The 17,386-nt window shown below is 45.0% G+C and overlaps 1 protein-coding gene across 2 annotated transcripts in view; it reads left to right on the top strand.

The window, feature by feature from the left end:
* The window catches only part of PRKCB (protein kinase C beta), a 374,767-nt gene that overhangs the window by 324,486 nt on the left and 32,895 nt on the right, over window positions 1–17,386 (top strand). For both annotated transcript variants that reach the window (XM_070362076.1, XM_070362075.1), the window contains exons 11-15: window positions 4,275–4,366; window positions 6,169–6,231; window positions 11,664–11,802; window positions 16,001–16,081; window positions 16,366–16,473. In XM_070362076.1, the coding sequence (XP_070218177.1) occupies window positions 4,275–4,366; window positions 6,169–6,231; window positions 11,664–11,802; window positions 16,001–16,081; window positions 16,366–16,473 (483 nt within the window). The remainder of the gene's footprint in view (window positions 1–4,274; window positions 4,367–6,168; window positions 6,232–11,663; window positions 11,803–16,000; window positions 16,082–16,365; window positions 16,474–17,386) is intronic.

Raw genomic sequence — 17,386 nt, 5'->3', positions numbered from 1 at the left:
CTGGAGCTGACTGGAGCTCAGGAGAAAGGGAGAGGGTAGAAACCGAAGTCAAGATTCATCAGCCTAGAGCAGTGAGAGTTGATGTTTTGAGCTGTGACAAGTCCTCTTTGGAAAACAGAGCAAGTAGCAGGAGCCAAGCCGGACTTGGAGTCCAGACTCAGTACATACTTTCTAATGTCCACGTAGGAGATGCCAGCAGATAGGTCCTGATCCAAACCCACTGCACGTGACTAGGAGAAAGATCTTTAAAACTTTGGATTAATTTTATAGAAACAGTAGGAGAACAAAGTCAAATTTTAGGGCATTATTGGGGGGGTGCGGGGCGGGGGGGGCGGGAATGGGCTTCCCAGGTGGCTCAGATGGTAAAGAATCTGCCTAAAATGCAGGATACCCAGGTTCAATCCCTGAGTTGGGCAGATCCCCTGAAGAAGGGAATGGCTACCAATTCTGGTTTTTTTGCCTGGAGGATTCCCTGGACAGAGGAGTCTGGTGGGCTTCAGCCCATTGGATCACACAACTGTGCAAACTATCTATGGGGGGAAATAATTATGCTAGAATTAGAGGTGTTGGTTGAAGGCCATTTCATGAGCTGAAGTCCCCAGAGCTCGCTCTCTCTACCTGTCGTGCAGTTTCTCTGAACACATCGTACTTGAGATGATGGTTTGAGTTAGTCATGTATTTGTCTTAACCAAGATTCTGAATTCTCTGAAGGCAAGACCTGCATCTTATCAATTTTGTTCCTTTAACTCCTGATACTGTGACTTACAAAAATAAATGTTCAGTTAAAGTTCTAAAAAGTTCACTTCCCTGCTCAGGATGGGCTCTAGGTCGCCCTTGGCAGTGTTTTCTAAAACGAATCTTCCTTGCTCTGGAGTGGGAGATGAACTTGGTGGTACAGGGACGTTTGTTTCTAAAATAAGACATTTAAGGGATTGATGTACCAAAAGCAGACTGGTTATAGTGTAGAGTCAACAGAGTCCAGGTAGGCATTTATTTTTTTTACAGAGGAAACAGTGACTCTCCATTTGTGAATTTGATATGAAGTTTTAAAATTTTTAAGTAACTGTGTTTAAGTGAAAAAAAAAAAGGTGAGTTAATGAAAAAATATTTTAAAATAAGTAACTTTTAGTAAATGAGTTAGATGATATACTCTGTAAAGATCTTAAAGTGAGAAGACTGAAGTTTGGGTGGCTGGCCCCACCCTGCCTTGCTTGACTCTCCTTTTATAACTCCATGCACTTTACTCTCCCTTGCCAGAAGTGTTGTTGATGTTGTTCGGTTGCTGAGTCATGTCTGACTCTTTGCGACCCCATAGACTGCACACCCCAGGCCTTCCTGTCCTTCACCATCTCCTGGAGTTTGCTCAGACTCATGTCCATTGAGTCAATGAGGCCATCCAACCATCTCATCCTCTGTCGCCCCCTTCTCCTTCTGCCCTCAGTCTTTCCCAGCATCAGGGTCTTTTCCAGTGCGTCGGCTCTTCACATCAGTAGCTGTAAAATCAGGGGCTTCAAGTGCTAGTGATCTTTTTTTCACAGTACGCGTCAAAATAAACACGGAACTATAAAGGTAAAACCATATGCATCCATAGCCCACCTAAAATTATCTCCCTCCCCATTTAGGAAATGTTGCTATTTGGAAATTTATCTGGTCTCCCCACTTGCCTGGGGAATCCTTATTGTCGGGCACCGTGGATCATTCACAGCAGCATTTCTGGCAGTAGGAGAGCCTGGCATACAGTGGGCATCATTAAGTATTTGCTCGGAAAATGAAAGGACAGCAAGATGCCAGCTGTAACGTTTAATAGCTGAAGCGCCGGTGTGCCAACACCACACTCGATACAGTTCAGAGACGACAGATCTCAGGGTGGCCCCACATACAGTTTGAGGTAGAAACAGACCACAGAACATGGCATTATCCACCCTGGAGTTCTCTCCCTGATGTTGGGATTCTAACTAATGAGTTTGGGGGGCGGGGGCAAGTTGAGTTCTTTCAAGCAGAAAGCAAGCTCCTGAAATCTCTCCCTCACTTACTTCTCTCTCTGTGGCCGATGCCATCTGCTAGTTTTAAAAATAATTTTTAAAAGCAAGTGTTTTGGTTCTCTTCAACATGTAGCAAAGACAGATGCTATTTTTAGGCTTGTTTTCTATCAAAAAAAAAAACCCCTAAGAACCAGGGGCTGGGTGTCGGCAGTTCTGGCTGACTGTCTCCACTCTGCCACTAACTTGTAAGTGACCTTTTTGCAAATCTCATATGCCTTGGACACTTAGAACAGAAGTGATAATTCTGTCTCTCATTAGAGATGTTGAGAGGGTGAAGTAGCGTCGGGGTGAGAAAGTCCTACAATAGTTCAAAAATAATTGATTAACCCATACCCCTCCCTTGTGGTCTGCCAGCTTTTTTGACACATGGCTGGATTTCTATATCCCCTCCCTTCTCCCCTGGACAGAGAGCTCCCAGACGGAAGAACACACCCACACATCCATGCAATGTATGGGTGAGAACCTTGCACAGGAAGCTGTATAATAAGAGGTTACAGGTTTAGAAACCAACCTGCCCAGGTTCAAATCCTGCCAGAAATGGTAGTCCTTGTCACATTGAATTGTTTAGAGAGATAAAAGAGATAAAATATATAAAGCGCTTTGTCACATAGCAAATGCTCACAAGGTGGTAGCTTTATTGAATGGCTGTTATTCTAATTATTGTACACTCAGTATACATTTGACAAATGCACATATGACTGTTACGTATAAGACAAAGTTCCGTGCACTGTAAGGAAGATTTTGTTTTTTAATGGTAGATTAAACCTTTGCTGTATGGCCATCATTATGTTGTTGTTCAGTTGCTCAATTGTGTCTGACTCTTTGCAACCCCGTAGACTGCAGCACGCCAGGTTTCCCTGTCCTTCACTACCTTCTGGAGTTTGTTCAAACTCATGTCCATTGAGTTGATGATGCTATCTGACCATCTCAACCTCTGTTACCCCCTTGTCCTCATGTTTGAATGCTTTATATATGTATCTACTCTATAGGACAGGTGAATCATGGTAGAGATAAAGCTGGAGGTTTGAGAGGTTAAGTAACAGCAGTTACACAGCCAATAAGGGATGGCGAGAGACTTGAAATCCTGTATTGATTTCATAGGGACCCTTTGCCCTCCACACCACTTCTCTACTAACTCCGCTCCTGGTCTAACAGCCCCGCACAATAGTCACTTCATGACTTTTGACAGTAAATCCGTCTTTTAAATTGGCAACCCAACCACCTCAACATATAAATAAAACCCAAACACATATTTCACAACATGACCAGTCTGGAAGCCACACACAGGATTTTTACAGTATCCTGTGGGTTACAGAAGTCAGTCCAGTTCGTAGAGGGAAGGGACGACACCAGGAAGTGAGCATCGGCAGTGAAAACCACCGGAGGCGGCGCGGCGTGGAGGCTGGCTCCCACGGCTGCCTGTTACCTGTCATACGATTGTTCACTTAGTGGTCTTCACCCTTTATTAAAATTAGCTTTCTCTGAAATGATGGCCATTAAGTCGCAAGGCTGATGTGCTGATTGTATTTTCCAGGACAAACGAGAGTAAATTTAGCGTTATTAATTTTTTCCTAATTATTTATTTTTTTTTACCGTGCTGGGTCTTCACTGCTGCACGGGCTTTTCCCTGGTTGCGGTGAGTGGGGGCTGCTGTCTAGTTGCTGTGTGTGAGCTTCTCATTGCGGTGGCCTCTCTTGTTGCGGCTCCAGGGCGGTAGAGCACAGGCTCGGTAGTTGTGGCGCGTGGGCTGAGTTGCTCTGTGGCATGTGGGATCTTCATGGATCAGGAATTGAACTTGTATCTCCTGCACTGGCAAGCGGATTCTTTGCCACTGAATCACCAGGGAAGCCCAGTGTTATTCTTTTTTTCTTTAATTTCAGAGACTTTTCTGATGGTCCAGTGGCTAAGACTCTGCGCTGTTAATTTGAGGGGCCTGGGTTTGATCCCTGACTGGGGAACTAGATCCCACATGCTGCCTCTAAGAGTTTGCATGCCACAACTAAAGACCAGCACAGCCAAATAAACAAAAAGATTTTTTAAAAAATGTCACGTTCTCCCTGTGTTCACTTGTGTACTTTCAATGGCACAAATGCTCCATTTGGGGACTCAAGGCACCTGCCCTGTCGTTGAGTCCTGGGGGTTTGGATCATAAATCTCAGCTATTACCTGCTCTCCATCTGGGGCCCAAGAAACTCCAGAAGGCTGACTTTGCTCTTTGCTGTCTCCTCCCAGGATCGCCTGTACTTCGTGATGGAGTATGTGAACGGCGGTGACCTCATGTACCACATCCAGCAAGTGGGCCGGTTCAAGGAGCCTCACGCCGTGTAAGTGGCGCTGTGCTTTTTCCCTTGGGATGAATGAGTGGGTGGTTAGTTCCTTTGGGTTTTTAGCCAAATAAGAATTTTAAATATCTTGGGCTTCTTCTTTAAGAGAAATGCGTGGCCGGGACAGAGGGTGTTCTGCTGAGATGGGCTACTTGTTTCTTGCTTAACACCCGCTAAGAGCTGGAAGCTTGAAAACCACAGCTATTTCTTGACCTCCACGTTTTGCCCCTGGCGCTTAAGGAAAGCCCTAAAAATTCCTTGGGGAGTGTCGTTGTAGGTTTTGAGTTTTCCTTTGCGCATATTGGTTGAGAGCTTACCATGTGCCAGGCTCAGAGATTTTAGAGACTTGCTCACAGTCACAGAGCTCGTGTGAGGCAGACCCAGAGTTCTGACCCAGATCTTCCCTGCTCACGTTCTTGCTCCATCTTAGCTGTCCTCATTCCAGGGAGATGAAAGCTCAAGCTGCATAGTGACTACACTCTGTGGCTCTTGGAGTGGGGAGACTGACTCTGGATTTTTGGAAATCTGTTTCCCCTGCTGAGTCCATTCCATCACCTTCAGCACACAAGGCAGCCAGTCTCTTTTGTCTGGAACACACATTTCATCCTGGGTCTCCCTGCGGTTGGTGAATGGGAGCGTGGCAAGTCACGGGATCAGCAGTGCTAACCTCTCCTAGGGAGGTTGTTGGGCTCCTACTGTCCCTCCAGAAAGCCCCTAGGGCTCACCCAGGGCCCCATCCTGTCCTTGCAGAGGTCTCCTGGCGCCCGTGCAGCTCAGCCTTGCCCGCTCTCCTCCCCCCAGCCCAGAACACGAGCACTGATTCTGGGCGGGTTACCATTCCCATGCTTCCAGGTCATGCCATTTGTGTGTCTTGGTACAATTCTAATGGGCTGCTTAGAAGTAAAAGGACTTCTAACATCTAATTGACCACTGACCTTTATTCCATTATCATATGAGACATTGTCAGGACACTTTACAGAGTTCCCCAAAGCCCTGCCCAACCTTTACAACTGGGCTTTCTGGTTCTCCCCAAATCTCTCTCTTAGATTTTGAAACTGAAAAGCTAACACTTCAGCCAGATGCTGTTTCCAATTCTGGCTGTGCTATTTATTAGCTGTGTAACTTGGTCAGGGTATTTCCTGTCACTAAGCCTCAGTTTCCTCATTTGAGGAACAGGGAGGTAATTGTAGCACCTCATTGCTATTGAGTCACTCAGTTGTGTCTGACTTTTTTGTGCCCCCATGGATTGTAGCCCACCTGGCTCCTCTGTCTGTGGGATTTCCCAGGCAAGAATACTGGAGTGGGTTGCCATTTCCTTCTCCAGGGGATCTTCCCAACCCAGGGATTGAACCTGTCTCTTGCATTGGCAGGCATATTCTTTACCACAGAGCCACTACCTTATAAGGTTATTGTTAAGATTTAATCAGATAATAACCTGAAATGATACAAGGTTAATGGTAAGCCTTCAACAGATGTTAGGTATTGTCATTGAGATATTTTAACTTGTTGTCATCTGAAACAATCCTTCTCTAGCCAGTTCATCATATCCTGTGGCTTCCTCCCCACTAAAAAGTTGCTGAACCTCTGCCCACCCCATTTGGTCCTTAAAGCAGCCTCATAGCTCTCTAAACCCTGTTCATCCGTCTAGACTCCCATACTTTGTTTTATGAGCTGTGTGGTTGACCATCCATGGTGAGACATTCATGCCCTACACCCAGTTCAATATTGTATTGAATTCTGAGAGTTGCCGGGCATATGGTGTCCTTGAGTTTCTCCATTGTTTTTTTTTTTTTTAATTTCAGATTTTACGCTGCAGAAATTGCCATCGGTCTGTTCTTCTTGCAGAGCAAGGGCATCATTTACCGGTAAGCGAACACTGCTGTACTTTCCATCTCTCGGCTCCCTCAGCTCCTCCCTTCCCTGCCTCTTTCTTTAACTGCTTTTAAAATTAGAATCCATGGTGGGGGAGGAATCCTCCAGTACTAACTTGGGCATGTGCTCTGCCAGGCAGCATCGCCCACTGCCCTGGCAAAGTTTGGGCAGCTTTGTATGATGATAGAAGATCTTGACGGACTCTGCCTCCAGAGATGGTTCAGAGCCTCATATGTGAGACCATTTGCTCCAAGAGGAGGAGGCTAACCACTGGGGACCCAGCACATCCTTCTCTTCCCCGTGGACCCCACATTTGGGGAGCAAGCAAAGACTCTTGGCTGGCAGAATGTGCTGGATCATATTATTATGAAACAAATCTCTTTCTTTCTTTCTCTTTCCTTGTTTCTCTCCCTCACTTTCTTTCTTTCTTTTTGTGCTATGTAACTACAGTTTGGGAATGGATCTCAGAGTAGCTTGCCCTGAAAGACAGGATTAAGTTCAGGACTTGGCATTTGCCCGTTTTTGGAGGAGCAAGCGTATGATCATAGTCGGATGAGTCATCCCACTTTATATCTCATGCAAGGCAGACTGTGGAGCCTGGGGCTGCTATTTGTCAGTGAGTCCACGGTGTATAATTCTTATACCACATGGATGCAAGCATTCCAGTGCAGGCTTGGGCTGGTTTGTTATACAAGGGAGGCTGGCATGTGGCATGGGGCTTCCGAAGGACGCTTGCCCCGAGTGAGGGTCTTTTTAAAAGATCTTGAAGAGTCATCAAAGTCCATTTGATTCACTGATTTGATAAACATTTATTGAAAGCCCACCATATCATATACTGGCCTCTACTCTAGGTGGGGGGATGCATTGTGAAGAAAACAGACAAAGGCCAGCCTTTGTAGAGCTCAGACTCCAGTGGTGGAAGACAGATCCCGTAAATCATAAAAATGCTGTCTGTAGTGAGAAGTACTATGGAGGGAAGTCAGGTAGGGGAGGGGGCTGATGTGGGCTGGGTGGTGGTTCTTGCCTGACATTCCACAGAGAGCATGAGATTGGGGTCTGAAGAGTTAGGGAAGACCCTCGGAAGCCTGGTCTTCCTAAAGCAACTGAAGGACGTGGAAATAAAAGGCATGAAGAGACTAGCCTGGTGATCTCAAGGCAGAAGGTGGAAGTGAGGCTGCGGGCCCTGGTGGGATGAGGGATGGAAGATGAGGGGCCTTGCCAGAATCCTGCAGAGTCCTGGGGCTTTTTTTTCACTCCTTGAGGTAGCAGGTCCTGAGTGCATTGAGTCCCCGCTCTGCCTGTGTGCTCCTGATAACAGAGGAATGAAGATCAAGAAGGAGAGTGGCTTTACCTGGCACAGCCCTGATCTCAGTAAAGAAATAGAAACAGCGAGTAATCATAATAATTTCAACTGTAAATAGTGTAGTCATTCTACCCATGCTCACCCTCAATGAACATGTGTCACCATGTATGCATGAAATGGGACCCGTGAAGCCTCTGATTCCCCCAGTTTCCCCTTTGACTGTCATAGTGGGAGCATCTTGTTATACTGAATGTAATTCTGGTGTTGAAAGGTACGCATTATCTTCCGTATGACATGAAGACCCCTACATTCAAGTTGATGACTTCAGCTGGTGCTTAGAACAGGGGATCATGGGTAATTGTTCACTCTACACGATTTTCTCCTTACGTGCTGACATTTGAACCTGACTCCTCTATGGGATGGGCTTCCACCAGAATAGAATCAGGCACTTAAGCATTGCTGAGAAGATAAAATAAGGGACTATAAGTTTATTGGAAGAAAACTCAGTCCCAAGGAAGGGACCAGGACAGGAAATGATTTGAGTTCTTGCCAACAGGGCTGGGATTCAAGGCAAGGTTTCCAATATATTAGGGAACTAGACTGGAATCTGGATCCATTGGTCTAGGTCATAAAATCCAAAGATTAGGATTCTAGGTGCTAGACCATGCCTGAATGCAAAGCTTTTTCTCCTAACTGTACATTGTTCCTTTCCTCCTCCATTATATTTGTCATCCTTTTAAGCCACTCACCCTCTGAACCCCTTTCATTTGTGGGTAGGAATGGAATCCATAGCTTCCTCTAAAGATTTAACACACCAGATACTTTTGCAGCCTCCCTATAGGAAGAGCAAACACACAACTCAGGCTCTGATGCTCGTCACATTCACTGAAGACGTTGAATCGGAAGTTAGTGACCAAGAAGCAGAGCCTGTAGAATGGCGAGTGGATGTAGTCATCAGCTATGTCTAGTTTCCAGAGGTGTGAGAGGAAGTGGTTCTTAGGAATAGCACCCCGAGTCCAGCATTAGGGCTTCATGGAACAAGGGACAATGTCTATACCCAGTGGTGACATCAGTGGCATCTTCACTGGGTCATTTCTGTGCTGGTTAGTCATTGTTCATGGCTGCATAGCCTCCAAGTCTGCTTTGCCAGCCTTTTTGGAAATTCTCAGAGCTCCCCCAATTCCTTCCTAAAAACTCCTTTTTTTGGTTGAAATAGTCAGAGTTGGTTTTTGTTGCTCACAATCAAGAACTTCGGTGGAGACAGCAATTGATAATCAAATGGAAACTGCAGAAAATTTACATGACAGAAGATAAGTGGTTTTATAAGTTCACAGAGATTGGTTTTATGGTGGCAGAGTCTTTTTAGGGGCTTCCCTGATGGCTCAGCGGGTAAAGAATCCACCTGCAGTGCAGAAGACACGGGTTCGATCTCTGGTTTGAGAAGACCCCCTGGAGGAGGGCATGGCTACCCACTCCAGTATTATTGCCTGGAGAATCCCATGGATTGAGGAGCCTGGCAGGCTACAGTCCAAAGGGTCGCAAGGAGTCATACATGACTGAGCGACTGACCACACGCACACAAAGTCTTTTTAAATGTTATAAATGTCCTTCTTCTTCATTTGGATCTCTGGTTATTTTAACAGCTTTTAAGTAAAGAGGATGAGGACTCATAGTAGATTTGTCCTCTCTGAGGACCGTGGCTAGAGATGTCGGGCGAGGGGAAGATGAAAGACTTCCAAACTTAGTGTCTGATTTATAGATTGCCATCCTTGGAACGTGTATTGATTTTGCTCTTGATGGAATTGTAAACATGAAGACATCTGGCCAGCCCCCTTTAGAAGCATAGATGAGGATTCATTACATTAAACAGAAGAATGGAGTGGACTATCAAAACATTATTATGTGACATTATTATGTGACAGCTTGCTCCAGCCCCATGACCTGCTGGCTCTTAGCACTTGAAGCTCCTTTTCTATAATAGACGGAGATGTCATCACTTTTGGGGTTGCCCCAACTGCCTGTTTAGGGGCATGTGGTCAGGCTGAAGGAAATGTCATGGGTCTCTGTTAATCAAATCACATGCAGACGTGGTATGTTTATTGCTTCCAGTCTAGCTTTTCTAAGTTCTAAGCTGGCCTTCAGAGACCACTGTGGCTTGTAGAGAAGCATGAAGTTTGGATGTGGGTAGTACCATGGACAGCACTAGAGATCCTAGGATGTTGCTTCTGTTGGTAAACAGTGGAGTGCAAATGGGCTTCCCCTTGGATGAAGAGACCTCACAGACACAGATAGGAGATGCCAAGATATATTTTCAGGTTGTATTCTTTTAGTAGAAAATTATGACAGCAACTTGATTGAAATGAACTTTCGTTAAAAGAGGCGTGTTATGGCTGACATTGGAGAAGGCTGTGGCACCCCACTCCAGTACTCTTGCCTGGAAAATCCCAGGGATGGGGGAACCTGGTGGGCTGCCATCGATGGGGTCGCACAGAGTCGGACACAACTGAAGCAACTTAGCAGCAGCAGCAGCATGGCTGACATAACTGAAAAGTCTAGGACTGAGGCTCAAATGATGTTATGAGCATTTATTCGCTCCCTCTGAGTTCTGCTATATCTATAGTAGCTTTCTTTTCTCTACCTGGTGACCTCTTGCGCATCTAGACTTAGTTTCTACCACCCGAACAATCCTGATGTTAAAAGAGTTCATCTTTTTCCTGATGGTGCCAGCAAAAATGTTGGGGCTGATGTTAATGTTCAAAGACTTTGATCAGCTTATATGGGGTTACATGGCTCTTCCTAAACTGTGACCAGAAACCGTGATCCACTGTGACTAGCAGGATGGAGTATTTCCACTGGCCAGGACAGGCCCACATGACCACTCCTGGAAGCAGGAGTTAAGATCAGCATCACCAACTTCATATGGCTTGAGAATCAGGGAAGCTGTTTCTTCAAAGAAATATTAGGATGTTCTTACCCCAAGATACTAGAATAGGTGGAGCCACAGATGTCCACCAGCAAGCAAAGGCGATTTGAGGGAGAGATCTGAATTGAATGGTAGATTCCTTAACCTCTGAGGAAGTTGGATTTCTAATGGGATTGAGGAAGTCTGGCCCATAGATCATACCTACTTATGGGTGCTGAAACACCCAAGTGATGACTTTGGAATCAGTGTTAAGGGAGGAGGAAAGTGTAATGATATTGTAGTCATCAGATATGCTGGAAATGTGCAAGGGTCCCCAAACATCAAACTCTCCCCATCAACACAGATGAAATAGAATGAGAGTGGAGCCTGTGTTGTTTAGGGCATCACTCTTTGAAGGTGACACCTTCCTGATTCTCTGTTACAGTAACCTCCCCCCGTTCCTGTCCACCTCATCATTCTTTTTATTTCCTTCATATCATTCATCAGAAGCTACAAGAAGCATGCTTGTAGATTTGAATACTTGGTAATTGACTTTATCCCTCTACTAGAATTTAATCTGAATAAGAGCAAGATGCTTGATTATCTTGTTCATAATATACTTATCTCCAAGCATAGTGTCTGTCACAAAGTAGGTGGGCAACAAATATTTTTTGATTGGAAATCAGTAGAAACCCCTGGGTTCATGACCTAGAAACTGGCTTAGGGGAGCTTGGGGTACTTGGTGGTAAACAAGATGATCTCAATCAGTTTTTTTTTTTTTCTTCATGCTCTTCAGAGATATTTTTTAAATGATAGTTTTGTATAAAACCTTCCTATGAAATGTAAGGGATCCTGATGTTGCAAAGGTCAACTCTAGAGATGCCCCCAGATAAAGGACACTTCTGTGGATGCTCTGCCCAGATGGAGGAAGCTTCTGTTTTATTTAGCTGTCTGTGGATCGCTCTTCTCAGAGTTGCTGTCTCATTGCATCCTCCCGAGACACTTGGCACAGTTGCCGCTGCAGGAAAAGAGAAGCACAGAGGTTTGCAGACCCTCGTGTCTCCCTGCCAGATCATAAGCTGTTGGAGGGTAAGGACTGGGTTGTACTCACTGCTGTGCCCCCACCAGGCATGGTACAGTGTTCTGCCTGTAGTGAGTGGATGTTGGTTGACTCAAAAGAAATAGCATTTAATTCAGCCCCTGAATCTGTGTCCCCACAGTGACCTGAAACTTGACAATGTGATGCTGGATTCCGAGGGCCACATCAAGATCGCTGATTTTGGCATGTGTAAGGAGAACATCTGGGATGGGGTGACAACTAAGACCTTCTGCGGCACCCCAGACTACATCGCCCCCGAGGTGAGCTGACGCCAACCCCTCAGGCGTGTCTGCGTTGTGCTGATGTCCTCCCTGAGCCTTAGGTGGGAGAGGTCCTAGGGGTACCAGACAAGCAGGACCTCAGGCTGGTCCATCTCCTAGACTAAATCGTTCCTTTGAGATCACACATGTAAATTAACTTAGCACACATCCCAGAAGCGCAGACCCAAAATACATCAAGGTTTGGGAGAAAATTTAAATAAAACTCAAAAGAACCATCCACCACACATCAGTAAGATTCTTCGTCAAGCTGCTGTGGCTCATGGCCATATGATACCTCCTAATTATGCCACTGAAACGTGTGTTCAGGGGAGACGGAAAGGCAGAGAAGGAGTAAGAAAGAGAGAGATTGATTCCCGGGACAGATGTATGACACAGGGTCCGTGTGTGCATAGGTATAAGGTAGTTGTGCTGAATCCTAAAAGACTCAGCTTTTTTCTTCCTGTGATTAAGATATAAATGAAAGTGTGAAGATTTATTTTAGTGCCTCCCCCTCCCTTCCCAGAGGAAGCGGTCAGTTGCAGAATGGATTTCCCCAACGTGTCATGGTACAAAAACTTGTGCCAGATGATAGCCTCCCTTTTCCTCTGAATTGGTGCTCAGGAAGGTGGCATCCTGCAATCTGTTACTGGATTTTTATGGAAAGGAACTGCGAGCTTGGCATAGAGTCTTGGAAATGGACAGTCTCGAATTCCTCTCTTCTCGACTGTTAAGGCTTCATATATAACAATGATGATGGGAGGACCCCTGTCACTAAGTAGCTTGGCACTAAATTGAAAACCTGCCTACTCTGTTACCAAAACTCTTCCTCTTTTAGGAATCTAGTTTGCAACATACACACACACAGACACACAAACACACACCATACTCGGAAGGATATGTCTTCAAAGTCCTTTCTTTGTTGCAGCACTATTTTTAATAATGAAAAATAGGACACAGTCTCAGTAACTACCAGTGAAGGAAAAGAGTTGCAATTCATATTAAGAAATATTATGCAACCGTTATAAAGATCAGAGCACACCTGTCTGTACTAACTTGAACAGTGTTTGTTAATCAAGGGATGGGCAATAGACTGAATGATTTACAGTATGGAATACTATGCTGTGCTTAGTTGCTCAGTCGTGTTCAACCCTTTGCCATCCCACGGACTGTAGCCCACCAGGCTCCTCTGTCCATGGGATTCTCCAGGCAAAAATACTGGAGCAGGTTGCCATGACCTCCTTAGTGTGGAATACTATTAAGCCTCAATTCAAAAAGTGAATGAGATGTATATGCAGATATTGAAACATTGTTGAGAGGAAAAAATCGAGTTACAGAATGATAAATACAGTATGATGCCATTTATGGTAAATAACAATACACAGAACACTGCTATATGTTTCTTACAAGTATGTAGATATGCGTGCAGAAGTATAGAAGATGCATGAAGATTCCAGACTGGTTTTACAACACTGGTTACCTCTGAGGATAAGGCCGTTGTAAATCTTAATCTGTATACCGTTTTATCTTTGCACAAGGCAAATGTATTTGTGTATTACTTAAGGAATTGAAAAGTAATCCTTTGAGCACTTAACTCTTTATTAGGACCCAATGCCGTTTTCCCTTTGTGACATACATTGCTTTATTATCATTGTGTTAATTAGTGAGGATATCAGATACAGTTCCTTGATCTGCTGTGAGTTCAGTGATCTCTGGTTCACAAGGCCTGCTGCCCTTTACCATCACCTGGGGAGTTTTTGTTATTTTTTTAATTAATTAATTTTCCCCCTCCACACAGCACGCAGGATCTTAGTTCCCCAACCAGGGATTGAACCCTTGCATTGGAAACTCAAAGTCTTAACCACTGGATGGTCAGGGAAGTCCCTGGGGAGCTTTTAAAATGGGGATGGCCAGGCATCACCCTAGATGAATGGAATCAGAATCACTGCAGCATGGACCCCCACATGTGTGGTTTTCAAAGATTCTTGGATGCTGGTAAAGCCCCAAGTTGTGTTACGGGGGAAACTGCCTCCTCCTCCAGCCTGCAGCCCGCAACCTGCTGGTGGGAGGAATAAACTGCAGGTCAGGTTTCCCCCTGCTTTGCCATTAACTAAGCCCCTCGCTTCTGGCAACTTCTTTCACCTCCCAGGCTCTATTTCCCTTTGTAAAAGGATTAACTTGTTAGGTTGTCATGAGGATCAAAAGAGACATGAAGTACTTTAAAAGTGTGAAAACACTTTCAATAAGTGTTCTCACAGAAAGCTTTCCTTCATCCATTGCAAGCAGTTCTCCTCAGAGGACACTTGTGATTTCAGGGCAGACGCCAAGGTGGGAGATGGAGGTGGACAAACAGACTTATAGCCAAGCTTTATAACCAAGCTTGCTCAGACACATTTGTTGAATAAAACCAACTATCACTGAATTAGAGAACTTTCAAGTCATAGCTGACATTTTGAGGGCATAATATATGAGAGGCACGTATTTCTCTTTCATCCTATTAAAACTCTGTGACATAGATATTATTATACACTTGGTTTTGTAGATGAAGAAACTGAGACCTAGAGACATTAAGTGACGTCACCCGGGGTCACAGGCTGGGCAACAGCAGTCAGGATTCCAACTCTGGACTGTGTGGCCCTCAGTCCTCAACCCCTTAACCTTTGCCGTATCACCTTCTAATCCCTTTTTTTTTTTTTTAACTTTTTATTTTGTATTGGGGTAGAGCTGATTAACAATGGTGTGATAGTTTCAGGTGAACAGCGAAGGGACTCAGCCATACATATAACATGTATCCATTCTCCCCCAAACTCCCCTCCCATTCAGGCTGCCACATAACATGGAGCAGAGTTCCTTGTGCTATATAGTAGGTCCGTGTTGGTTATCCATTTAAAATATAACAGTGTGTACATGTTGATCCCTAACTCCTTAACTAATCCCTTTGATAGTTAGTTTTCACCCCTATATCCTAAGAGGGGGCTTCCCTGGTGACTCAGAGATTAAAGCGTCTGCCTCCAATGCGGGAGACCTGGGTTTCGTCCTTGGGTCAGGAAGATCCCCTAGAGAAGGAAATGGCAATTCACTCCAGTATTCTTGCCATGGACAGAGGAGCCTGGTAGGTTACAGTCCACAGGGTTGCAAAGAGTCGGACACGACTGAGCTACTTCACTCACATCCTAATGGATGGTCACACAGCTGTTCTAGGCTTTACCATGCTCTGGCAATTTGGTCATAAGTATGAAAACCTTTAAAACTACATATACCATTTGATTCACCAGTTCTCCTCCTAGGAGTTTATCTTAAGGAAAGAAAATTGGACAGATGTCCACATATCTAATTGCATGGAAGAAACCTAATCAGTTGGGTATTGATGAAATAGATTTTGGTATATCCAACCAATGGAACATTATGCAGAGGTGAAAAAGCTGGTTATGTTGATGTACAGATATTAGCATGGTAATTCTAAATAAATAAAATGCTGTATTAAAGTTCCATATATTAAAGTATTTATGTAAAGTACATTCATACACACAAAGTTTAATATATATTAATAGACAAAAATCTAGAGGAAAATAGACCAAATATCAATCATAATGTCTCTCTTGATAAAGAACTGTTTTAATTGTATTCTCATATTATATCTATATTTTAAATAAATAATAATAACTGCTATTACATTTTTTAACTTAAAAATTTTTTAATTGTGGCAAAAAAACACATCACCATCTTAACCATTTCTAAGCATACAGTTCAGTAGTCTTACATATGGTCACATTGTTGTGTAAATGTTATTACTTTTATCATGAGAAAGAAAGACAAGTTTTCTCCTTTAAAATGCTGTGCTGACTGTATTAAAAATTAAAAATAGCCGTACTAAGTGCTTTGAAAAGGCAATGTGACATACACAGATGCCTTCCCCGCCTGCAGGTATCTCTGTAAAGGATATCCATCTTCTTAAGGTAAAGAAATAGCTTCGGTGGACACTGGACTCCCTGTTCACTCCTTTAGACAGAGGCCCACATCTGGAACTGTGACGGCCAATTTAATCTTTCACAACGGGCGGGTGTCAGGCAAAGGAAGAACTCTCCCCCTACCCCCGCCAGCCCCAGGGATGCTCCACTCTTATTGTAAGAGAAGTGTATATTCATTCTCAGCCACTGCAAGAACCTGCACATCTCCCTGACGGATGCCTTCTGTTTTCCAGATAATTGCTTATCAGCCCTATGGGAAGTCCGTGGATTGGTGGGCATTTGGCGTCCTGCTGTATGAGATGTTGGCTGGGCAGGTAATTGAATTTTAAGTGACTTGTAAGGAAAGTCCTCCCCCACCCCCATCCCCGTGGTTTCTTTGAGAGTGTCAGCCGGATACCAGCTCACAGCTCTGAACCTCTGTAATTTCCATGACCTTGGGGTTACCCTCGTCTATTGACCCTATTTCCTTATCCTCTTCCTGGAAGCCCTGGGTATGGCTTGGCTGTGGACCCCAGGGAGCTGGGCACGCTGGTTTGGGGCAGTTGGTGGGGGGTATAGTTCCTGCAGGACTCCTCCCACCCTGCGCTCTGCTCCGCAGGCACCGTTTGAAGGGGAGGACGAGGATGAACTCTTCCAGTCCATCATGGAACACAACGTGGCTTATCCGAAGTCCATGTCCAAGGAAGCTGTGGCCATCTGCAAAGGGGTGAGTGAGCCCCTTAAAGCTGGCAGCCAGGACCACCACCCACAGGGGTGCAGGGGTGCGGGTCGTGCCCTGCACAAGGATGCTGCGCCTGGGCGGGGGAGGGTAGTGGAGGTCAGACTCCACCCCTGGTCCACTGGCCAGCCTGTGAGCCCGGAACAGACCTGCTGCCTCCCAGAGGAAAGGGAGCTTTCTTCTAACTCACACAGAAACACCATAGAGGCCTGCCTGCAACAGCATGTGGCTGGGCTCCAGGCTCTAGGCCAGCACAGAGGAAGGCTTATGGAATGAATGAGGTGGGGAGCCCAGAAACTTTGCCAAAGAGCTGGAACCCGGGGAAGGTACCCAAGAGGGGTACGACATGACCAGTCAGCCTCACTCAGTGCTGGGGCCTACGAGTTTAGTTAATAGTAAGAGCGTGTGCCTTTTGTCCTAAGAAAATAATCACAGTATTGAGTTTAAGGGATCCGCTAGATAAGTTGACCCAAATTGAGTGTCTCCCAACCCCTACTCTCCCCCTAACCCACAAATGACTGAAAAGTTTGCAAGTTTGTACATAGTGATGTATGCAAATTTACCTGTGAACAAAACAGGACACCTGTTTTGGGTAAGGATTGCTTGGTTTTGTTTTTTGTGTTTGGCCAGGACATGCTCACAATGACATGGGTGAATACCTGGAGACCAGTGGTCCTCCCCGTTGGCACCATCAGGATGACCTGTGGTGCTTTTTTCAAAGGCACACACCTCAGCCTCCCCCCTAGAAACTGAGTTTAGCATCTATCTGTACTGTGAAAAAGTCACCGTGTTGCTTAAAAACCACTGCCTTTTATTATTCAAATATGGTAAGTCTTCAACTCTGATGAAAGAATGAAAGGAACACTGTGAGACCCCAGAGAACAGGGCTCAGGGATGCTGC

This window comes from Bos mutus, chromosome 25 (genome assembly GCF_027580195.1).
Source record: "Bos mutus isolate GX-2022 chromosome 25, NWIPB_WYAK_1.1, whole genome shotgun sequence".
Classification (NCBI taxonomy): domain Eukaryota; kingdom Metazoa; phylum Chordata; class Mammalia; order Artiodactyla; family Bovidae; genus Bos; species Bos mutus.
Note: the sequence above shows the minus strand (reverse complement) of the source record. Positions and strands in the feature narration are given on the sequence as shown.